This window comes from Copadichromis virginalis, linkage group LG11 (genome assembly GCF_057382275.1).
Source record: "Copadichromis virginalis isolate Kocher_CV1m ecotype Utaka linkage group LG11, C_Virginalis_male_GT1.1, whole genome shotgun sequence".
In the NCBI taxonomy this organism is placed as follows: domain Eukaryota; kingdom Metazoa; phylum Chordata; class Actinopteri; order Cichliformes; family Cichlidae; genus Copadichromis; species Copadichromis virginalis.
The window spans coordinates 30,055,145-30,081,527 of NC_140628.1; the positions used below are offsets into that span (position 1 = coordinate 30,055,145).

General features: G+C 40.1%; 1 protein-coding gene across 1 annotated transcript in view; it reads right to left on the bottom strand.

Moving 5' to 3' along the window:
- The window catches only part of LOC146699010 (mannosyl-oligosaccharide 1,2-alpha-mannosidase IA), a 198,793-nt gene that overhangs the window by 16,010 nt on the left and 156,400 nt on the right, over positions 1–26,383 (bottom strand). The window contains exon 5 of the mRNA XM_085471929.1: positions 2,361–2,455. Coding sequence (XP_085328055.1) covers positions 2,361–2,455 — 95 coding nt within the window. The remainder of the gene's footprint in view (positions 1–2,360; positions 2,456–26,383) is intronic.

The window sequence follows — 26,383 nt, forward strand, 5'->3', positions numbered from 1 at the left end:
TCAATGTCAAACTCAATGCCTTAATATAAACCTGGAAAAGTGTTTTAGAAACTGCACACCAAGGTCAGCAGTGCTGGCCCATTAGTTAGTGCGGGTAAGATCACTCAACAAATCAAAGCTTAGTGTGGTGAACTGATGCTTGTCAATGATTAGTTAGTCCATAATACATTAAAAGAATGACTTTACATATCCTCTAAGAGTTGCTGGAGGATATGTGATATCGGATAATGAATTGAGTTGAAATGTTGAGAAGGTGAGAAGAAAGGGGAGAGAAATGGTGGGAAGTGGCTGGCGAGTGAGAGCAGAGAGGAATCAAAGAGTCTGGCACTCTGATAAATGCACCTATTAAAGGTTTAGGCTTAATACTTCTGGCTAGAGTCATATCTGATTCCCGCTTCAAGTGGAATCAATTGAAACTCGGTACAGGGCAGCAGGTGTTGCATTCGTTTTTAGAGGGAGGGGCATAGGGTGGTAGTCTCTGGAGTCTCTGGTAAGCAACATCACTGGCACGCATCTGTTAACCCTTTCACCTTCTTTAACAAACACAATCTATTCCATATCAGTCAGAAATATAATCGAGTGTAAGAGAAAAAAAAACAGATTAAGAAATGGAAATCAATACCACGTGTTGGGAATAATGTGCTTGGGAAAAGTAGGATCTTTTACATTTTAACTGCAATCATTTTAGCATTGTTTACGCTGTCATTTTAACAGGAAACATAAATTAAACACTACATCTAATGTTGTTAAGGGGTTTAAGTGCCGTTAAGAACATCTTTAGCACGTTGAAGGGGTTTTTGGCTACAGAACAGGAAATGTGACATTGTTAATTTGTAAAAGGGGAATCTGTGAGTTATTGCATAATCTAAATTATAAGGTTGAGAGCAAAAAAAACCAAACACAAAATCAAGAATTTTATTAGCTAATATGTTATTTTCTCACATATTTTCTTCCTCTAAATATTCGACAAAGCTGAAAGAAGGCTCCCTGGAGCGTATTACTATAATGATAGTGATCATGACCATGTTCAAACTCTCTGTCAACTGAAACTGAAATAATCTGAGCGATTAAGAGTAAAAACTTGTGGTGTTTTTTTGTAGAAAGTCTACATATGCACTTCCTGTCAATCAGTTTTACCATACTGTTTTATATAATGTACACACACTAACACAGTAGTACACGCACTATATACCATTAAACATACGAAGAATCTATCACAAGGAAAAAAATCAATTAATGGAAACTCCCCTGAACTGACTTCCCCAGGGTGCACACGTTCTCTCACACGCTGCATATGTTTACTTCCAAAGTGACGTGGGTTTGTTTTTGTGTGATACACTATGGGTAGTATGGTTCCTCCTGCCCATCTGTAGGACTGGCACTGTTTGTAATGTAGAAGGAATTAACTGTAGACTGAGGTAATTAAATCTTCCAGCAGCTGTCCAGCTTGGCTGGTGGGTTAATTGGTAGCAGGTGGAAGACAGGGGTGCCAGGAAGTATCTTATAAGAAAATACGATTAGTTAATGAGAAGAAGAGTCTGAAAGTTAAAACTTGGTCACGTAATTTTGATCCATATTCACATCATGATGTACATTTTACACTTTGTTGTTCATACATCATACGAGTGATGACAAGACAATAGTCACGTTGCATGAATGTAGGCCAGCAATGATAATTTGCCTGTCACAGCCGACCGACACAGTGCTGTTATCATTCATCAGTTTGTCAGATTTCTTTATTGTAAGCTTTTCAGTTCCGATTTCTGTCTCACTATAAAACTGTAAGCCACTTTTTTCCCCTCTTTATTTCCACTCCCGCCTAAAAAGGGTCAAACCCACATCCAAACAAGCGGAGAAGCAAAACTCCACGCTGGAAATTGCTCTGAAAATGAGAATAGCTCAAAGTTGTGCTGCATGACTGTGGCATTAAGAAGATCATGTCAACACAGATTCTAGATTAGAAAGGCAATAGTTTAGAACAGATTGAAAAATTAACACTGTTCATTTAAAAACGTGCAAATATTATTCAGACGATCTTCTGAAGTGGTTATGAACACAGATTAATTTTTATCTAAATGTCATCTGCATTATGAAGCTTAGCCTGCAGCTGATCCACTGTCAGTAAACAGAGCCTGTGTGACTGGGATGTTTTTTGCTTTCCTTAATTGATGTTATCGCCACATTCAAACAACATCTATCTTACTTAATGACAACTTGCATGTTGAACTTTGTTTTTTTTTTTCTTCACAAAAGCCAAAGTTTTGCTCACTCCTGAATGTCAGAAAAATGTGATAGCTTTCAATCGTCTTTTTATCAGAGAAGAAGGACAGCTGGACGCGATGACTTGTGCTGAGACTCACCTCCCGAGATTGATGACTCCTCGGGGTATTCCTGTTGGTGTGTTGAAGGCAGGCAGTAGCTTCTCTCCCAGCTCCACTGCTTTATTTTTGAACAACTGAAGAGAAAACACAAAATACAACTTGGTGAATATTAACTGACAAAAATACAGTATGCATACAGTCATGCAAGTACATCTATGTACATCCTTACTGCTTCCACAGGGATTAAAATGGTAAGTAGCAGTCAGGCGCTGCTAATCAAATGCACTTGATTAACTGATCATCAGCAAGTGTGAACACCTCTATAAAAGCAGAGGCTTTGACTGAGCATGTACGTGTGTGTTATCATGACACCACAATCTTCCCAAGAGTGCTCAAACTGTGCAATACTAAGAGAAACTACCCATCCCCCATCAGAGAACAACATCTCAGACTCGAACATTTAACATGCTGACTGAGCTCTGTAAAGTTCATGACATAGCAGCACAGCTTAGATTTGCAAAGTTGCATCTAAACAAACCATAAAACTTGTGGAACACTGTTTACAGGTTTGGACAGCGCTGTGGTATATTGTAATAAGCAGCAGCTATTACTACCTCCCACCAGTAGGTGGTACTGTGTTATTGTATGTGTTCTGAGCTTATGGAGAAAAAGTCCGGACCTCCACCATAGCCTCGTCTCAGTCCTCTGTGCTTGGTCTAAAGTTATTGTTGACCACAACCCACGCTACACGGGCAGTTGGAGCAACACTGCATAAAGTTACAACAAGCGCCATGTTTTGCAAAAACCAAACAGCATACCAACGCAAACACCTCATCCTGTCAAGCACGATGACGGAGGTGATTTGGGTTTGTTTCACAGCCACAGTGGCCTTGTTTCTTGGAGTCAGCCATGATCAAGTTGACCATCAACACCTCTGTATACCAAAGAATTGAATATGACACCATCTGTCTGACCATTAAAGCTTGGATGAAACTGGGCTATGCAGCAACACAGCGAGCCCAAGCACTTAAATGGGTGAAAAGAAAAGAATCAAGGTGCTGCATTGGCCCAAAGTCTAGACCTCAGCTAGCTATGCATAAATGAATCCCACAAACCTCAAAAACCTTTATCATGAAACAACACTGTATAGAAGAGTGGGTCAAATTTCCCCCAATAAATGTGACAAACTGATAAAGTAATAGATTAAATTACTACTTCAGGTTATTTCTGCTAAAGGTAACTCTATAATCTCAGACTGGATGTACTTTCACAGGAGTACTAAGAGTTATTTTTTAGATGACTGTAAAACATCCAGCGTGTGTGAATTAGCTTCTGTTTATTTCTTACTCATAAATAGTTAAACACGTTGCCTCTGACCACCCTCCCCCCTCAAAAGACAAACAAATAAAACAAAACCAATAATGTAAAAGCATTAACACAACTACTGTAATATTAAAATAACTCTTAGTTATGTGCTCTACGAAAGTCTATTTAAAACTGTACTCCCTTCACATCTGCACTAGCAACAGTCTCACGTCGAGGCAGTATCATCTTATGAGCTGGACTATCTTTCATCAAATCTCCATTCATTCTCCACCATTAACCAGAGGGAATAGTGTTTGGGGGGAAAAAAGGAAAAGAAGATAAAAGAGTAAGACATTGAAATCTCGACAAAGAGAGAGATGTCTTAGAAGACAAAAAGGTAGCTGAGCAGAGGTGAGATTCATAAAAGAGAGTGAAAACCTCAGAGGCTGGAGACAAGAGAAAGTGACTGAGGAGACACTGACGTGTTATATGGAGAGAAAACGGTGTAGCTGAGGACAAAGCGCAGTCAGAAAGAGCTCGTGCAGGAGAGCAGTGACTCAGCAGAAAAATCGAAGATGAGAAGAGAAATTGCAGCCAGATAGCTACAGCCCACTTGTCTTTAGCATGATTATTATTGTAGAAGAGAACTTTGCAGAGTCTAGTTTGAAGTGTGCAGTTGTTTTGAAGAGAATTTCAGAGTTCTATTAAATATTTACAACTGGCCCGTATATTCTTCACTCCATAACTATATAGGGAAGAAAAGAAGTTTAAAGCTGCCTCAGAGCCATTTGTTTGGTAATGGTTGTTTGTTACTGACTGAATCTGGTTCAGAAAACAATCACTGGGTTATTTTAATACTTGAGGACATTAAAAATATTAATGAGTCTCATATTGTTTTTACTTTTAGAAGGAATAACATAATTAAAAAAGCTCCCATAAAACTAAAATTAAACATGAAAGTAAGAATAAGATTTTACTACAATGTAAAAAAGAACTTAAAATTAACATAAAAAAATTTAGTTATTGAGCCTTTAACTGTGATTTACAATAAAACACTAATGAATGAATCTGGATTTCCGCAGCGCATGTCATTTCACGACTTAATTACTCAGCAAATGAATAAATAATGAAAGCTACTAATTAGTTGCGACCCCATCAAAAAAAAATTCAAAACTAAAACATTGATGTTAAAAAAGAAAAGGCGAGCCTGTTTCACAATGTCACCTTGTCCTTGGGACCAAATGGCGTCTCCATAGCAGACAGCATCAGTAAGAAAAGAAAAGTGCCATATAAAACCATAATTATATCTATACCTTAAATGTAAACTTTGCACAGTGGGTTATACACGTAATGTACTCATTTAAACTACACTGTACATATCCTAGTAGTATGTACATCACAAGAATAGCCAGAAACACAAGAAACTGCATCACAGAATATGAATGGTATTATTTTTTACACCCTTGAATACAAGGACTAACACAAAAACAACTTCACTTATGATGTCAGAAACTTTATACTGATAAGGACAGCAGTAAGAACAGGAATACATCCTACATACATGTAAAAAGAAAGTTTAAGATTAGCAATACTCATCAATAGAACCTGAACGATAAGCTGGTTGATATAACCTGTTTGCCAATATCTCCATATCAGCATTTAGAATGTCTGATAAGTGGAGATAAAAGTAAAGAAATAAATGGTAAATGGCCAGTATTTGTATAGCGCTTTTACTAGTCCCTAAGGACCCCAAAGCACTTTACACATCCAGTCATCCACCCATTCACACACACATTCACACACTGGTGATGGCAAGCTACATTGTAGCCACAGCCACCCTGGGGCGCACTAACAGAGGCGAGGCTGCCGGACACTGGCGCCACCGGGCCCTCTGACCACCACCAGTAGGCAACGGGTGAAGTGTCTTGCCCAAGGACACAACGACCGAGACTGTCCAAGCCGGGGCTCAAACCGGCAACCTTCTGATTACAAGGCGAACTCCCAACTCTTGAGCCACAATCGCCCCATATAAAGAAGACATGCAAGAAACACCCTTCAACCATATTCTGAGTGTTGATGTTGCATAGTTTGTCTACTAGAGGGTACTTTGCAACAACATGTATTTTGGACGCCACAAACAGCTACAAGCCTAACTGAGGACAGTCGGCCAGGGAATAACTGAGTAAATAAATAACTACACATTACACACATTAGGGAAATCTGTTTATTTCTTATGTAAGTGAAATGGAAAAAAATCTCACCCTATATATTTAAATATCAGACTTTAACAAGATCTATGAGATCTCTCTTAGATCAGACACCGAATATGAGTCATAAAATTCCTATATCAGTAAGGCTGATATTTATAAAAAGAAATTTAATTATTATTGGTTTCAGACACTGTATTAGTTTAAGAATGTGTGTCTATTGAAAGATTTTATGGGACCGTGGTGGCAACAGTCACTTGTTAATTCTAGCTAGAACAGCTTCCCCCTTGACGTGTGTCAGTGCACATCTGTGTGTGTCACACTCGCTCGAGTCCCCTGGTTCTCCATTTTATCAGAGAGCGCGGTAATGACCCTCCGCCTGGTCTCATCTCTCTTCATCGCCCCTTTCTACCGCCAGTGCTGCGCGAGCAAACTAGAAGCCCAAAGGCACAAACACACACACACACACACACACCCAAAACCAACACAAATGCAACTCTGTCCTCGTTTACGTTTTGCATTTGCGTCTATTAAGGCTTCACAACAGAAAGATACTTTAGATCATGCAATCAATCACATTTAAATGAACTCCCTTTACTACATTAAGTAACAGACAAACATGAAACAGAAGCTGTTGATTATATTGCATTCATTTATTATTGTTTGCTTGTTTATAAATTACATGATTAATTATAGTAAAACCCCTTTGGCAGGCATCGTCTCAGTGCACAGCACACAATCTAAATGAAAGGCCGTGTTCGTAAATCTATCTTTGCCGACACGCCACTGCTCTCTTGTGCCACACTCAGAGCCTCCTCCAGCACACGAGCTTCCATCCTGAAGTGCTACTGTAATTGCACTTGCATCTTGTCCAATGTGAAGCTATGAGTAAAGTCCATGATTGGCTGGATTTACATTTCTTTCTGTGTTTTTTTTTTTTTTTAATATTTAAGACTCCCTGCAGGGATGAAAAGGATGGACGGATGGTGGAGCAAGGCAAAGAGCAACGCTGATAGAATGTGACAGCCGACAGGTCACTTTCTTCTCTCTCAGTTGAAATTTTCTGTCAGTTGGCAGATAGGAGGCTGGACACAAATGGCTTTTCTATCAGCTCTTAACTGCTGAAGACACACATCAAGCATGGAGTCATCTCTCTCAAAACAAACATCATCAGAGCCCAGTGGAGAGAAACTTTTCTTGGTCTGCCACTTCTGTTTACCACTAAAAACTTCTGAGTCCTCACTCCAGGGAACATGGCACATGGAAAAAAGAGGTCTATGCACTCTTCCACATGCCCAGATTTCAGTGTTAGTAATTTTGAACCTCTGTTTCCTGCCACTCTCTGCCCCAAACCCCTTTGTTCTTGTAGTTGTGTAACATATTTTTCTGTTACAGTTATTGTGGCACAGTAGATGCTACAGTCACCACAGTAATAAAGCTAATATACAATGTTGATTCACATAAACATTCCCATCAAACTTAACTGAAACCAAACAAATATTTAAATTCTGTTGGATACTAGAAAATATATTAAAAACACAATCAGGACCATTATAGTCCAGCAATTTTTTTTCCATCTTCAGTAATTTATATGGGTTTGATGGCTCTATGTGGAAGGCTGGATGTAATAAGAGCAGCACTAACATCCTATACAGAAAAAGCAGGCACTGTGACCGGCATAACAATGACTGCGTCAGCTACAGCGAGGAGAAGCTAGGGTGTAAGTGGGTTGCAAAGCTGCTTGCAAATGCAACCGCGAGCAGGCTAATGCAGTTTAAATATTGCACGCAAAGCCATCAGCTGATGAGGGGGATGATTATTGAGCTTGGCTGATTCAGCAGGGTTTTAAGACAACCTTAACGTAGCCTCTCTGAACTTATGCTAAGCTTAGCATTATGAAAAGTAGAGTGGGCTAAGAGCTGCAGCATGTTTGATCACAGAATATATATATATATACTGATCACACCTTCACTAACAAATCGAACATGGACAGCAAACATTTGAACTCTGTCGCATTAAAGAATGAGACATATTTTTCCTGTGTTGCAAAAGTTTGATAACTGCTTTCATCCCCATTTATCTGAGAAGGGAGAAAAATAGAATTTTACCAACCTCATTCTTCAATCGTAAGCTAAGTCCCTTATTCATGCATTTTTTGACTCTTCTTAATGTTTCTTGGCAACTTTCCCTTTTCTTCTTGTCATTTAGGACACATTATCATGGGTGATTAGACAGGTGACGCACATGGTGAAAATATAATGTGGCAATAAATGACTAGGACGGCGTTTTAGCAGCCAGCAAAGAGCATCATCAGCTGCTTGAATCCCTCACTCTCTGTGTCACTGGTGCTGAAGTGAAAATGGGAGTCTTTCGATGTGAAAACAAAGCCTTGTCTCTTCTACACCTGCCATCATTTCCTCTTTACTCATACTACAGAGATGCAGGAGACAAAGCTAACTGAAAACCTGACCTGCGTAAGATGACACAGGGGTGGCATGCAGCAGGGTCATCATGTGCAATTTGAAGGCAAATTTCATCCAGGGGGCTGGTTTGTGGCTCCTTGGATTCTATCCTCTATTTCTGAGAGCAAAGCGTATGCAGAGTGCATGCATAATCATATGTTGATTGCAGTTCAACACGGATATTTTCATGCAACTAGTTACCTATTTAAGAAGAGTTCATTTGAAATCACTTCAGGTTTCCTTTGATCGACAAGTAACAATAAAATCTAAGAAACTCAGTGGGTGAGTATTGGCGTTTTGAGAAACTTGGTGCCTAGCTGAGAAAAATAAAGGCATTTTCCTTTAGACCAGAGATCTATAATTCATATTCTGGCAGCTTATGAGTACGGATCTTCAGACTAATCTCCTACGCATCCCTCAAAGCTCAGCATTGTGTGAGTCTGCAGTAGTTTTCTCACAGATTTTTCCCTTTGTTCTGACTTGCAGAGGAGAGCTGCTGGTCAAAAATACATGTATAAAGCAACTTGCAGGCAGCAGGGAGCAGTTGTGATTACTTTTGTATCAAAAAAAATGTTATTTGGATGGGTTTTTTGTGATGCAGGGACTTCTCATGTGGAAATATAAACCATCCCTCTCACTAACAGCAGTGATCATTATCCTCAAGTTAACCTAATGGTTGGGACTTTGTTGCAAGATTCAGCAACTTTTCAAAGAAACTTTTTTCACTTTTTTATACAAATTACAGGTGAGGCACACATCTCTCTTTTTCTCTACGGTTTAGCGAGCTGTAGCAGCCAAGGAGAGTCTGTGCACTATGCAAGACAAGCTTTTAACTTTCTTTTTATAGTCATTATTTCACTTCTAAATATAGCTAAAATCTAAACACAGCCACTCGCAACTTATGTGTATGGTTAGATCTTACATCTTGTTAGATGACATTCCAGTTATAAGAAAATCTTTGAATACCGTTTGCTAATTAGGACAGAATTTTTAGTTCTGGCAACACAACAAAGGATGCTTAAAACTGAACCGTCTCTAACGGCTTGCAATTAACAAGAAATGAAAACCTTGTAATGACGTCAGCCACATGATGATGAGCCAGGGACAAAACAGAAAATCGTGTTTGTGAAATCACTTTGTAGGCAACACATCACTGTACAGCAAAACGTGTTTATTTTCCAATTCTAATTCATCTGCTAACTATATATTACATTGTCATAACATAAAATGAGCAATGGCAATTTTCTACACTAAGGTGACATCTTCAGCATTGCAGAATGACTTCATGTATTCACATTAGTAATATATCTAAAACAAAGTGCTCTTTGTTTGAACTAATGCTCATGTTCTGCTTACCTATAGTAAATTTTGTATCTACTTAATAAATATTCTGATACATTTCCATAACCTATAGAGGTCAAACCAAAAACAGCTTTTGTTTTGTAAATTTGAAAAGAGATCAGTGTTAATAGAAAAAAAAGGGACACTTTTGGCTGCTGTTTTATTCATAAGGGATCGCCAAAGCAGGTAGCTTTGCATGTTTGATTTGGCACATTTTTACACCGGATGCCTTTCCTGGTCTAACCCCCAGTGGGATTTGTCTCTTCTTCAGGGATCCAAACAGATCTTTCACTTTTACTAATCTTTCACTTGTTAGTCTTAGTATAAATATACCATAATTTTCTTTCTTTTCCCATTTCTCCTAAAACAACTTGTCAGCCTCCAAATCCTACAATGAATACCCCTATAATCTGTTTTTATGTGCACAGGTTAATTATGCTGAACATACAGTTTACAGAGTCAAAGCTGGGAAAAGCTTCAAATAACAAAATCAGGACTTTTTGAGCCTAACGTCAGCTAAAGTTGAGCTCCATGCGACACCTCAAACGATGTTTAGTCAGTAAATGATGGTGCTGCTTTTGCTGTGGAAACAGAATCCACTTTCACCACAGACTTAGTAAATCACAGATGTAATACACAAACACATGCAAAAAGACATCTGCAAACGAGCAAATTGAGGGAATGGTTGTAAAACATATTTACATGTTTCATCATAACTTGAACTGTGCACCCGTGGGGGTGTTTTAGCTGTGTTAGATGGAGTAATTATTTTGTTTTGGAAAATGGTCGTCCTACAGTTGAAAGTTGGAAAAAAAAACCCCAAAAAAAAACCCAAGAACACATTAAAACAAGGTTCAGGTTTGCTGCAGGCTGAAAGATAGCTGTGGTTTAATTCTACTGAGGCTCCAACAGGACACTCATTTTCTCAGCGCGAGGCGAATGGAACGCATTCTTTACAATTCTTTATAAGTAGCGGGTGCACCTTGTTTAATTTCTCTCCCAGCGGCATTGGTCATTAGTAGGATCCTTTTCTGTTCTCTTTATCTTAATGAGCCTGATAGGGGAACATAGAAATATTCCAAATAAAACAGACACCGTGCAGGTATCTCAGTGACTAGTTGCAGATGTCACTGATTGAAAGGAATATTACAAGTCTCAGCTTCAATAGTCTTCCCCGGTACATCTACCCTTTCAACTGGATCTGACAAGACTGACAGGAGGAGACCCTTTGATGCACATTGATTTCGTTCTTCATTTCACAAGCTGCTGGTGCGAGCTGACTGAAAAGCAGACAAGTCCACAGCTCACAGCACCATCATTTTACTATGCTTCAACAAGTCCAAATCTCACTACATCAACATTGTTGCCTTTGACCAAGCTTTACCCCTACTTTGAATACTGAGCTACAGATGGTAAGCTATATTTAGCCACAGTGGTGTGTAACATTCTCAATGAATATTCAAGGTTAATTTGGGCAAGATAGTAGAAGGACTGCAAAGTGTTCTTTTGCTTCTCTGTAAATCTTTACTATTGCCAATGAGGGAATTGTTTTAAAAGCCTAAACGTTATCCGAGCCGGTGGTTTCACTGCAAATTCCTATTCCATTGTTGTACCCCACTCACGTTTCAACATCTCAATCTGAAAAGCTGGCACAGTGACATAGCAGGCTGGGTTTAAGACGCACTAACTCGCAGCACGCAGTCTCACATCAGCCCCTGATGTCGTAAATCAAAAGTACTCTGCATAATTTATGCAGCATACCATCGCCTGAGAGCGAGTAGACGAACATGCTAAAACAGATCCAATAAATTAGACATGAGGACTTGCCGAAAACAAACGCAGTGGTAAAATGGAAGTACCCACCAAAGCCCAAATTGGAAAACAAACAAGTGGCGGCTGCTCAATCAAGCCCCCACTGGAAAGAAGCAGCTCTAAATGAGTCCACATTACAGCTATACTGTTAAGCAATGTTCATCAGCTTAAACGTTCCTCTCTCAAGTGCACGAGCCGCCCACAGACTTTCTGCCCCTCCTTTTGACCCACTAAACTGGGCTTATACAAATCATTCCAGTGTGCCGGCTACTGCCTCTGTATTATGTAGCAAACACAATAGCTGTTCTTTCTGTCAGCTTAGTGATGCAATTATTGAAGAAGATGTGGGTGCTGGTTGTAAAAACAGAAGAGGTCATTATTCAGTTGTTTCAACTTTAACATGTTCTTTCCATATTACAGGATAACCACCAAGTGGCAGTATATGCTTCAGTTTTGATTTGGGAACCAAAATGGTACGTTTTATCATCCAAAGCTGCTTATTTTGTGTTATTGCAACACAGTGTCTGCATGAAATGGAAAAAAAATAAATAAAAAGAACAGCCAGAGGGAAGACTTAATCCTACTCATGTTTTACTGTGTTTTTTAAAAATAAATACACAGAGACTCCACATGTTCGATTTATGGAGCCATCTCCAAGCTAGCCGACGGCAAATCACTTTGAATCATTGTCTTAGCACCTTGAGAGATAATAATATTGGCACACTCCCCACCTGTGGCATACAGGACAAATAAAACAAGCTTGTCCGTCACATAGCAACGCTGTTATACCCGTTTACGTATTGACAGATGTCATAGATGATCAGTCCTCGCTGTACCAAAGGACCAGACATCAATAATTCAACCTGCAATTTGCAGGGTGCCACAACCTTTCCATCATTATTACTATGGAAGAGGAACAGGAAGAAGATGGGGCTGATGGTGTCAGATCCAATTCTCATAAGGGCCTTAACAGTCTCACAGGCTCGGTGTAGGAGGACAACAGGCACCTACTGGCCCACTCAGCTAGACACAAGAGCTAACAGGTACCTTCCTGTGTGGGCATCGACAGACAACGCTCCCAGAGAAACTGTAGGAAATCTAAGAGCTCTTGTTAAAGTGTAAGAGAGAAAAACTGTCTGGGACTGCGCCTGTGAGCTACATGCAAATGGTGAAGACATCACAACTCTGTGTAGGAGATGGATTAAAGTTTTCACACATACTTTGTTATATCCTGTGAGAAACTTGCAGGCTGCAACAGAATGTAAAACATTTGAGACCCAACAGAATAATGCAGAGGCCGTAATGTTCATTATACTCCCTCAGTGTGAAAGTGCTGTAATAGTACTGCATTAAAAATAAGTTTCAGGGAGGTGCTGGAGGGCAACTCAGACTGCCATGAAAAGCGGTTTACCCCACTGAGAACATGAAGGTTCTGTGGCACAAGAGGAAAGCTCTCAGAATGATCACAATTAGGATAGTCTAAGGTAAATCTGCCCACCGGATTTAAAATTCCCTTGGTGAAGTCTTTGATGTTTTGGAATAAATGGAGTAAATTTTGCTGAAAAATTAAGATGCATGTTAGGTTAGGTCACATTTTACTACACTGAGCAAAGACAACGTGAAAACAAAATGCCAGGTACAATTTATTCTCACATTTCATTAACTTGCAACATACAATTTGTTTACATGTCAAATTCATGCAAATGAAATATGTGTTTGAAGTGACACTACAGCACTCTTCCTGAAGCATGAAGTCTCTGGTATTTGGCACTTTGTTGTTCAGACAGCCTGTCGTTATCGGATAATAAGAGAGAAAAATGTCCTGCTGGTGCCGCAAGAGAAAAAAAATTCAGTCACCAGTTTCATTAGGAATAATTGTCTGGACACCATGAATGTTTCTACAAACGTTCATAGCAAGAGAATTGTTGGAGTATTCCTAAAGTATTTCCTAATATTCATGACATTCATGACCCTTTTGTTTTGCACACAAACAGGATGTACTTGCCTTTATATATGGCTTCTCTAACTGACCACCCTAAGCGCTGAAACATCCATCTCTTGTTTTAAAGAGTTCACACTTCTTAATCTAAGATATTTCTGAACACTGAACAATAATACCGTATATACCTGTTGCTGGTTCTTCAAAAGAGATGAAACGATCTGAGAGAAAAAAATGCAATTTCACGAGTGGTAATGAGATCTGGGGAATATAGCGCGATGAGGGGTTGAGAATAAAGTGCCTCAGTTGAAAAGAGAGAGCGAGAGAGAGAGATGGGGGTTTGTGGTAGGACTGGGATGAGAGAAGGCAAGATGAAATGAGGAAGATCACTCTGGCCTAGTGCGGATCAGTGGTTCAGTTGGCAATATGTGCTAGTTGTTTGTGGAGTGTAAGAGAAAGATGCAAAGAGAGAGGCCGGGTTTCTTTAAAAGCCCCTGATGGCAGCGCCGGGCTTCAAAGCATCGGCTGCCTCATCAAAGACTCGACTCAGTGAAGGATATGGCCACTGTGATGCCTCGTATGCGGGGGAGCGACTGTGTGTGAGTGTGTGTGTGTGTGTAAGCTGGAGTGACAGATGCTTGCCTGAGAATGTGTTTCTCTAAATTAAGAAAGCACATATCATACTTTTAATGATTAACGAGTCCAACGTGAATCTTCTATTGGAGCTTCAAACAGTGGTTGCCAAGAAGGAAGGGATATCAGTCCAAGTAGCACACATGTTATTGTGTAGCTTAGCAGTTACCTGCTAAAACCACTAACCCATTGAGGTATAGATCCCTGTGGGTGTCATGTGGTGTGTAGCAGCTCGAGGGTGGCAGTAAATCCGCTGGGGTCTTGTGGATTGCGGGGTTGGGTCTGTGTGGATCAGAACTGTTTTAGCACATTCCCACAGATGATTAGGATCTGGGCAGTGGTTCGTCTCCATGGTTGTAAACTCCATGGTTAAACTCCATGGAATTTAAACCGGTGTGAAAAAAGACGCGCGCGCGCGCGCACACGCACATGCACACACACAAATCAGGTCTTCCTACTTAAGGCTGGCTTTCCCTCTTATGTTGCAATATCCAACTTCACAGATTTTGAAATGTTTACATCCTGGGTATGAAAATGATTTTGTCTGTTGTTAACACCTCCCTTAGTTAAGACATCATTTTAAATTGAAGTCATGCATTACTGAGAGTGTGACCACTCCTTCCAACTGTCACCTCTGCCAGTCTGAGTCACTGAATTGGATGTCTTGATGGTGTTGATGGATTTTTTTAGACCACTAATAATATGGAACGCCTTTTAGTTACTAGTACTGTACCTTTAACAAGTCTGTGCTCCATGGTATTGCTACAATAAAAGATGATGACGATATCACTGTATCATCTTTTATGTACAGTCAAAATAACCCTAACCACACAAATGCAGGGATCTATTGTTTTCTATATTGTAATGTAACGATTAATTTTACCTTTCATTTGTTTTAATGTTGTAGCTGTTTGGGGTTTGTCTTTGGAGAGCAGTTCCTGTTCTGAATGACGGAAACTCTCTGTAATATATCCTTGTTGAAATAAACAAATAAATAGAGCCTACATAATCACCGAGCCTCTGTGGAGTCTGGAAAGAAAAGGCAATTCAGTTTAACACAGTGCACAGGCTGCTTAGGGTAGATAACTGCCATTCAGGCCCTCAAAATTTAACTGCTTTTCCTCGAAAATCGAAACATGTAAGACACTTCAGAAACTCAATTTCACAAGTTCTTCAAAAGGGGTAAGTGCACAGGCAGCAAGTCACTTCTTATAATGATAGACATTTTATCAGCTAGCTGTAACACCATATATTTTTTAAAAGCAAGAAAGAAGTTGATACAAGCTCGCAAAGTCAAACTGGATTCTTTAAGATTAGAAATGGCGAAAAGTGGCGTAAAAAGCTAAAGACTTCATGACAGTGAAAAGTACTGCAGATGAGAAAATGTGCAATTATACTGTATCTTTGTCAGTGCTCGTTTTATCTGTGCCACACCCTGATACAAATACAGAGTGGTTTTAACAAAGGTGATTTATTGCTGTTGAGCTTATCTGCAAATGCAGAGATGACTTTTTCTTTTTTGGGCATATGTAAATGGAGCACAGGCTGCACAGTCGGAGAGAATCGAAGAATAGGGTCACGCAGGGGTCGTGCACAGCTTCAGTATCAGGCAAGCAGACCTTGAATCTAATAGAAAAACTGATGCTTTTTTCATTTAACATGAATTCAATAATAAAGAGATTTCGACCTGAGTTTAAACATTCACTCTAGTAAACATGCTTCACTTTTTTTAATGCAACAAGAGTAGTTTAGTGATATTTCACTTAGCCTCCTAAAATATAACATGTAATGATTTTTTTCCCCCATTGCAGCACAGAAAATACAAGAGTGCATATTCTCTACAGTCTGGTATGCCAATCTTCTTAAATTTCAAATCTTGTCGCAATTTAAAATAAATCCCTCGCTGTAAATTCACCTTTCAAAACAGTCAAACACAAAAATGCACTGTTTCATTAAGAATGTAGTACTGTACTTTCGTTCACCTACAGAGCCTGAGCTCGAGCGTGCTCCTTGTGTGTCGTGTGTCCTTGAGCGAGACATTTAGTTTCCATCAGCGGCATGGCAGCCATTCAGGTGATCCTCTGCTCTGAAGAGCAAAGTCAAATGACAAATTCCCTGTGGGCAGCAGCAGTACAGAAATAATCTAACAGGAGGGTAAACGAGTTGAATTCACACTGAATGAGTTGAATTCAGACATCAACCCACTGTGTAAACTCTCAAAAAACATTAACCATGTTTTTAGACGTGCCTTCGGGCTTCAGTCAGCTTCTGTTCTATAACACTACGGAGGCTTCGCTGATGACATGTCATTTGTCTGTGATCTAACTCGCTCGTTTCTGCCTATATAAAAATCAACCCCTTAGGATAAAAAGAATAATGTGAATTCCACCCGATCTTCCCTGTTATGATGGATCCCCCCCCCGATTCTTTCAACACCAACCTCACATCCATTAGGCAATCATCATCTCTGACTCTACCTCGGGGACCTGCTTCTACGGCACTGCATTCTTCTCTGCGATTGGCCTGGCAGGCTTTCTGTTGCCTCGCTGTTGCCATGGTTTCGACTTGAGCTGCGCTGCAGTGTTTGCTAGCTCCATCTGTCTTGGGTGTCAGCTGGGTGGAAAATGCTGTGATTCCACTCATTTTCTCAGTAGGGGGTGGCATCCATCCTGCTGCCACTCCTCTGTGTCTGTGCTAGCACAGATCAACACGGTGCCTGACTCAAGTTCACGCACAGCTCGACAGCAAAGAGGATTTTTGTTTGGTGTCGGACATGCTTCGTCAATTTGAAGGCAAAATAATGTTAGGGAAGCTGAACAGATACGCTTAACTCCTGCCAAAACACCCAGGCGCATGTTTCAACCACTGGGAGTGAGGAATACAAAGATGTAAAGTAAAGCTATTCAAATTCCAAAGAGAAACAAGGTCATTCATATCAGAAAAATGTTAAACCAGATCAAATTCCATAATCAAAAACTCTAAACTGCAGCTTATTTCACATTTCAGTCTCACTTTAAATCAGCAGAGTGGTTTCCAGCATTTTCCATCACTGAACACTACATTTCTACTTACTGGAAAATTAGCTGGTCTAAGTCTGAAAATAATTGACACAATATGAGAAAATACCACCAGCAGTATAGCCAGTTTTGCTAACGGTGAAATAGCTTATGTGCTCAATGAGCTAATGCCAGAGTACAGGCATGCTTGAGGGCATGATGCTTGCCTCTTTTCCACCTGTGGTTATCAACACTAACTGTGCTTGCTGGCTCTTAGCCATTTATACCAGAGCACACCAGTATGGGCCCAGTTTCTCCTCAGGGTGGTGGTATTTTTTGTTGAAACAGCTTTGTCACATTAAAAATAACATCCAAGAAAAATTAAAGTGGTAGTCAGATCACTAATTCAAAAAAAAGAAAAAGAAATTGCACTGCACTACTAAAAGATAACTACAGGCAGTAGTGACTACATAAATAACAACGAATCACTCTGACACTTCTCATTGTAAGAAGAGCACATGGATTTTTGACCTCTCGCAAGAACTGGAACATCTTAGGCAGAAGATTTTAGGCTGAATATTCTTACAAGATGGTGAGTAATAGTGTCTGATATTCCCCAAGTCCCTTTGATGTGTGAAGGCCTGAGGTCATCTGAAGGGTCCCATCTTGCCATAAATGTCACAGCTCATAGACATTGCTTAGGCCTTAGTTCTTTGATCCTAATTAAATGTTACTGCTCGCCAACTGCCAAGACAAAGAGGAAGTGCAAGAGAAGAAAAAAGGACTGTAAGGAAAACAGGGGAGGGAAGGTCCGTGTAACCATGTGTGACACGCTGTTTGATTTGCAGTATCAGAGTAAATTAAATAACTTTACAAATAGATAACTGTCTCTAAATTTGTTTGTCAAATCTTCACGTGTAAAATTATTGTAATGCAATTCAATTTCATTGACTTTTCACCTGTCAATTTCAAATAATTGACAGGTGTTATGATCCTGTCAATTATAAAAAAAAAAGACCTGAGGCCGGACCCAAGACATGCATCTGGGTTTTCAGTTGGTCCATCTACTCCTTGACAAAAACTCATGGTCTCAGTGGAAAAATGTCTGTCAGAGAGTCATTCTAAGGGAAGGGAAGGGAAACGAGGAGAAAAGACCGAGGTATGCCAAATAACGAAGAACTAGACAGAAAATCATTGGCAACAATTCTTACGGAGTGATGACTTCATATTTGAAATTTTTGGTTCAAATTGTTGTTGTCAATATAGGTCAGGAGAGAGGTACAGAGAGTTTCTAGAGCCATCAGTAGAGTACTGTCAGATTTTGATGCAGTACCATCTGGAAAGCATCTGATTGGCAGCAGCTTCATATTTCAGCTTGACAGTGATCCCAAACCCACTGCCAATGCAGAAAAGGGATACCTGGATGTAAAAGCACTCAATGGAACATTATCATGGTCTGGTATTGGCCTCCCAGAACTTAAAGATTATTGAAGCAGTGAGTGATTATGCTGACAGAGAACAGAACAAAAGGCAGCCAAAATCAAAATGGTAAATGGCCTGTATTTGTATAGTGTTTTACTAGTCCCTAAGGACCCCAAAGCACTTTACACATCCAGTCATCCACCCATTCACACACTGGTGATGGCAAGCTACATTGTAGCCACAGCCACCCTGGGGCGCACTGACAGAGGCGAGGCTGCCGGACACTGGCGCCACCGGGCCCTCTGACCACCACCAGTAGGCAACGGGTGAAGTGTCTTGCCCAAGGACACAACGACCGAGACTGTCCAAGCCGGGGCTCGAACCGGCAACCGTCCGATTACAAGGTGAACTCCCAACTCTTGAGCCACGATCGCCCCATTCTTCTCCCAGAAGAAACTTTGAATGTCCTTCAAGAAGCCTGAAGACTATTTAAAGATGATGCTTTGTTCAGTGAAAAGACTGACTTGGGGATCCATTTGAATTATACACACTTTGCCTTGTATATTGTACGTATGTTTTAATAAATCTCTGCACCCATTTCCCATTTTCCAACCAAAATATAAAGAAATGAGGGGTGGCTTGAGACTTTTGCACTTTTACTGTATCTAGCCGTTCATTTTATTTATTAATTTAATATGTTAATTTGAATAATTTATGTACATATACACCCTGCAACTCACATAGATGATTTATATCTGGGGAGCGATGTATATGTGGCCATATTTGAAGGCTTCTACTACTTATTTATTCTGAGCAACAACAATTACAATAGACTGGAGCCATAGGCCAATTTATATGCACTGTTCACATATGTCTCCAAACCCTCCCAAAATAGGTCACCGCAGCCTAAAAGACAAGCGTAAAACATTTATACTCAACTACAGGCTGACAGCACCAGACCAAAGGCTAAACTGCAGCAGATAAACGCTGTCCATCATGTCTGGAAGAATGAGTGCAATGCATTTGTCTTCCGTAAAACTTGAGCTTCACTCGAGACTAGCAGAGGCAAGGTCTGTTCAATAAGGAATACAATACAATACAACTTTATTTGTATAGTACGTTTAAAAAAAACTAGCGGTACACCAAAGTGCTTTACAATAAAAACGGGAAAACTAAGACATGATTAAATAAAAGACTATTAACAAAGTACCACATATGTCATCAGGTTGAGGGCACTAATTATACAGCAATAAAAGGGAATATAAGAACAAAGTTACTAAGAACAGATATAGCTAAAAGATAAAGTAAATATAAGTAAATAAAAAATTGAACCAAATATAAAATAGGGACACTAACTAGATGGAAAAGCTATGTTGAATAAGTGAGTTTTTAAACGGGATTTAAAAGATAAAATTGAGTCTGACGCACGGATAGCGATGGGAAGGTTGTTCCACAGATTAGGTGCAACCAGGGCAAAAGCATTAGATCTAGGCTGAGCCAAGAGGAATTGGGCTGAAGACCTGAGGGCTCACCCAGGGACATATAGACTAAGAAGATTGACAAGATAACGAGGGGCTTAATTATTTAGGTGAGCAACAATATTTCAAATTCAATGCGATATTTTATGGATAACCATTGCAAATCAATAAGAACAGGGGTGATAGAGGCATGCTTTCTAGTGCCAGTCAGGAGGCAAGCCGCAGCTTTTTGGATGAGCTGGAGTCTATGAAGGAGAGCGGAGTGAAGACCAAAGTAGAGAGAATTACAGTAATCCAATCTACAGGATGGGCCATTTATATGGATACACTGTAATAAAATGGGAATGGTTGATGATATTAAAGTCCTGTTTGTGGCACATGGGCAAAACAAAAACTGGAACAGGACCCTCAGTTCACGCAGAAGATTTTGTTCAGTGATGAGGCAAACTTTTATGTGAACGGTGAAGTTAACAAACAAAACCACCGCTATTGGCCTGACACTAACCCACATTGGATGGATCCCTCCAAGACTATTGGAACAACAAAAGTGATGGTTTGGTGTGGTATATGAGGTACAACGATAGTGTGTCCATTCTTCATCAAACACCACAATTTCCGTTTTCTTTTCATTCAGGATAAGGGAATTGCCTGAAAGCCATTCTCTGACTTCTCTCATGCACTCGAGGAAGCAGTGCAACGAAGGAGCAATGTCGTCATCATCTACTTGAAAATATATTTGTATATCATCGGCATAGAGGTGATAAGAAATTTTATATTTTTCAAAGATTAAGCCTAGGGGGAGATAGGAATGGTAAACCGCGTATAGGAAAGAGGAAACACTGCCAGGCTCTGACGGTGAATTCAACAGGTGTACTTCAAGGGTGTGTGTATGTGGTGTGAGTATAACTGCTGGGAAAATCTGAGGCCTTTTGTCTTCAAGTGATTTTCTTTCAATAGTTTTCTTCATATTGGCAAAAAAAAAAAAAAAACCTGAAGTAAAACATAGAACATGTCAAAAAAAAAAAAAAAAAACTGAGTAAAAAAGTGAAATTACTATGAATGTCTATCCATATAAAAATGTCAACTTCATTAAGAATTAAACATTTGACTCATGGAGGAACAACAATAACAAATGGACATTTTGCTGTCAGCAAAAGATTGTCTGATATTCAAGAATGATGACTGATGTATTACAATGTTGTTTTCCAGCTACTTCTAGTCAATTAATGACTCAGCCACTTGTCATTAATTGCAACATCGGTGCGGCCATGTCATTACAGCCGCACCGATGTTGCTGGAGGACTTCGATAGCGTGCCGCGATCAGTAATAATGCAGTTCATTTTTTTTTATGTGACAGGGCTAATGAGTGGTGTAGCAGGCAGAAGCACTGATATGGAAACAGCTCATTAAAGGTGTGTCTACAGCCACAAGTGGAAATGGGGCCAGTAAATGTGCGATGATTGATGCATGAAAAAGAACCATTTGTTTGCCTAACCCTGATGTTCTGTTAAAAAGTAGGCAAAAGCAAATTTCCATCTTGAGTAAAACAGAATTATAAAACTCTGAAAGCTTTAGGAAAGGAGGAGAGAGTAAAAGCACACAGAGAGAAATAGTTAGGCCTCAATCAGTAGAGACCATATCTGCTTTCAAGGCCAGAGAAACTTTATGTCCGTTGAGCCAGGAAGGGATTGAACCACCAGCTCTGCTTTACCATGTGATTCCCAGCAACCAACAATCTTGCTACTATTCTGCAAAGAAGCCCTGCTGTCTGAGAGCATCAATTACTGTAATTCAGCCCAGTGTAGAAATGTGCACAAAAAAAAAAAAAAAAAAAGACAGACAGTGATGGGAGATGTGACCTTGACAGGGCAACGCTGAGGAAGAACAACACCAGGCGGCCACTCAGCTTAGGGACAGCTGTTGATCGCATCAGGAGGTCCTCAATCGATAAGCCGGCATAACAACACTGAACTCCAAAAGGGGTCTTGTGCGCTTGAGTACTTGTGCGTGCATTGGCAGGATTTGTCACATCTGAGTGTCAGTGCTGCTGCGTATCAGTGGTTGGCCCTGCGTCGAAGCTCAGATGTTTAAATGCTATTTATCGGTGCATGGAAAACAATCAGTTTAACTCAGCGCTACATTACAAACTATTTGCCTTTTTTGTAGCAATTCCTGAAGGACGATCTGATGTGTGTCAGTGAGGGTAAGCTATGTTTTACCATACCGGGGTAACAAACCTAAACGACGGATATGCTTATTTACACAGCGGCCAAGTCTGTGCATTGTGAAAGTCAACCTGGCATGGTGATTTCATTTTCCCAAGCCAAGGTCAGCTGTAATCAAGGGAGAGCTTTGTGCAGAGTGGCATTCGTTAATGGCCCAGCCCAGTCGGGACATCCAGGCTATGTTGGGACAAGTCACAGGTTCTGTCACCCTGAATGAGCCAGTTGTCCACATTGAGGCGGAGAGAGCAGGCTGCTGGTCAGCTTGTATTAATTTCAGAGGGAAGCAGGAACTTGCTGTGTCCACAGTGGTGACAATAACAGAGCCAAGGTGTCTCCTGCGAAGGCATGCTGTCACTCCCGCCACAGTAATGTCCACACAGGAGCCTTAACATTTCTTTCTTCCCTTTTCCTTTCTTTCTCTTCAGCAGCACCTGGCACTAGTACAGCTCATTTCAGAGAGTAGCAGCATGTGAGAAGAGCTTGCCTGGTTTGTAGGAGTATGACTGAAAGAGCACGAGAGAGAAAAAGCAGGATTGTTGGTGGTTGGCAGCTCCTCTGTGCTCCCACTTTGAGGTGGCAAACGTGTCACATTGTGAGGGCCGCTACCTGCTTGGCAGCTGCGAACCCTCTCCCTGCAGCTCTGTTTGTCACTTTCCTTCTCTTTCCCTCTTTGTCTTTGCCTCTCAGTATGACTCCTTAGACCAATGATCTACCAATTTACCAACGCCTCAAACATCCCAATTAGCAGACACACACAGAAGCAACTTAACTGCTCACGCCAACTTAAAAAGTCAGAATATAAAACATTGGAGAGGCCATTAGATGTCTGAATTCAGTCAAGTGTGCAGAGGAGAGAAGCTGTTTTTACCTGTGGATGGCAATTAAAGCGGCTTGAGTGTCTGGCAATGACTGTACCTGAGTGCTCTGCTTTGCAATCCAAGCTTAATTATATAAAAAGAAACACATTCTCATGTTCTTGATTGGCATTTTTTCCTCTCACATCTCAGCGTCAGTCTTTGTCCTCTTAGTACATACACAAGTGTGTATGTTTAGAACAGCTTAGTACAGATCGGGTATTTCCTTTTGTTCTATTCATTCCCCCAATCCACACCGCCACCATTTATTAGCAGTATTAGATTACATTTACTAATTCCCTGAGACATTTGAGTACAGGGTTGATGGACTTTTAGATCCATTTAGATTCTATTTTAGAATCAAATATATTGCACCACATTTATAATAAATCTAGACACTAGGTTGTAGATTATACCAGGGGCCTTATGCCTAACACTCTATCCCACAATCTTTTTTTTTTTAAAGCGGCAGATCACTATTTTCCTTTTCAGTCACTTAATGTTCAACCAGAATCTTTATCTGTCTTGATGAGAGAGAACACAGCCGATGTCATTTTGAATATTAAACCTTTCAAAATCTCATTTCATGCTCTTGAAGCATTTCAGGTGTGTTCATAATGTTTTGTCCCAGTTGTAAACACTTTTTCTTTTCAAATTACCAACAGCATCCGATAAACAAAGGTCAGCAGTTCAACTCCTGATTGTGACATATCTAGACTGTCACTGTGTTTTTGGTTTTCTCTTTTTTTTTGCCTGTCCCAATTACTAAATTAGTCCGATGCCCTTAGATTGTTATTGTATATTTTACCCATGTTTGTATGCGATATTGTATTTGTTTTAAATGTTGTATACCTATGTGGTGTGTGACTTTTGTTGCTATGATGCCAGGTCTCTCTTGGAAATGAGATTTTTAATCTCAATGAGATTTTTTACCTGGATAAATAAAGGATTAATTAAAAAAATTACACCCGACAAGCTGACGAGTAGTTTTTAATGTTTATTTTTGAAACTTAGAAGCCATAAAACATGACAAAAACATTACAACAAAGTCAACTTTTAAGAATTAAATGTTTTTCTGCAGTCTGCCTTATGCTGCAATCACACCAGAGAAAACAGTGGTTGAAGACTCTGGCACAACCAAAATTATTGTGACAATGTGCGATGAACTTACAATCTTGTTGCTTTTGAAAATGGTTCCTTTGAAGATGGGAATGAGGCCTGCAATCACTCACAGTCAGCTGCTGTTTTCAAAGTGACTTTGGTCCATCAGGAAGGCAAAAAAACAGCAGTGATACAGAGTCAGGCTCTATCAGTTTGCAATTAAATAAGGTTAACTTGGGAATCTGATTGTGATATTATGGCAATTAAGTTTTCCATACGAATCATTTTATGTACGTCGTGCATTAAAAATAATCATTGATCTATTCATTATATTAGTTTATGTTAGCTCATTATTGATCTTTGAGGCTGAAGTTTGACCAACAAGTTTCAGTCCATGCAATATTCCTTTTAGAGAATACTTGTTAGGACAAAGAGTCGCAGTAGAGTAAAAATTGGTGGTTGCCGTGTGATGCAGGATGGAGATCAGTTGCAAGTAGTTGTAGTGAACAACTAGTCACTGCAGAGCTGTTGCTGTCTTCAAACACAGAAATCCAAATTATCTTCTTAGAATAGAAATCCCGCCAGAACCTTACAGATCTGAAATAGACAAAAAAAAATCCTCCGCAAATGGCAATGTAGCTGCTGCAGGTTGGCAATTTAGCTAAAAAAAAGGGCACAGGGATTTGGTAACCTTGCTTTAAGAGTCTAATCAGGACACAACCAAGATGGCAACCAGATGAGTTGAATCCCTTATAGCGAAATGATGCAATGCAGATGAGTTGTAGTCATCAGCACAGATAGACTCAGATCGAGTGTAAAATGTTAACAATTAGTCTGTGTTTTTAAATTATTACCTTCGTTAATCTGAGTGAGTCAGGCTGTGATTGTTTGGAGACCGGTTGCCACCCACAGCCGACCTGTGCAGTCGCCTTGCAACTGAAAGTGGCTGGTCAGCTTGCTTTGCAAGAAGTCACTGCAGCTATTTCAACTTGTCTCCAGCAGCAAAAGAAAAAAACAAACAAAAAAAACAAACACTCAATGCAATCACTGGACAATCACCAATTTTTCTTACTCACAGAAAGGTTTTTTTTGACTCTGTGACTCAGCCACTATTCTATGTTTTAACATGTATGCTTCACCACTGTTTTCAAGAGTGGACATTGTATGAATTCACTGAGACTAACTGATACTACTGCGACTTCAACAGTCAAAAGTAAACGAACATAAACATATATAACAATACAATCTTTTTTTTCCCTTTTTTAACGCAGGAGTTTTTCAAAAAATAATTAATATGTAAAAGAATTCTGTGGCACCGGCAGATTATCTGACTACATGTTGTTGCCAACTCACCACATGGCGTGTCGCACCTGAAAAGCCACAGTAGTGAGAGGTAGGGTCAAAAGTTTAGGAACTAGAGAAACATGATAGCCCCTCCCCCTCCCTTAGCGTAATACCTTGAGCCAATGCCAAACTCCATGTCCGTGCTCCGTGGGTTGAATGTGAGGATATAGATGGTGCCAAAACACTGTTTGGCAGAAAAAGAAAGCAGTTGCCAGCCCCACTATACTGGCACTAAGCCCAGTCACTGCAAGCTTTTGCCAGTTTCAGACAGATTCTCTGCTTTGAAGCTGTGAGGACATTTTCTCCTCATGAACGTCTGACAGGCAAATCAAGCATGTTCCCCCCACTGAGTTACAGTGCAGGTTAACTTGATCAATGCAATCACAGAGCTGGCGACAAAGCATACTCAGATGAGGTTCATTAAGGCCCAAATTAGTATGCAACTTCAATGGGGAGCACCGTGATTGGGTCTGATTGATATGATTATGAGCAGAGTGTTTGTGCAGCCACAGCTTTTAGAGAGTTGGTTGTTAAAAAACCCCCACATTTTTTGATGAAGAGAAAAGAAAAGAGGAAGTCTTGACCTGATGTGGGAGTGAAGAGCTGAGCAAAGGTCACCATGTGTTCAATTTTTGGCTGTAATGAAATGTCGTGCTAGCTACAATTGGCTCAATCTCATCCACCAAAAACTGTTTGGACGATGGAAGAGGAATTGGCGGCAAATGAGCTCAAGGGGAGCAGAAACAGTGTGGAGGAATTGGCCGCAGAGAATTGACACGTTCTGGATTCACTTGAGGCAATGATGTGGAAGAAGCAGATGGAGTCGGGCAGAACAGCAGTGACGTTCCCTGTTGTCTCTGGGACGTAATTACAGGTTAATGAAATGATCATGTCTGAGATTGGCGTTTTACACATTTAACTTTTTAATCTGAGCGTAACGGT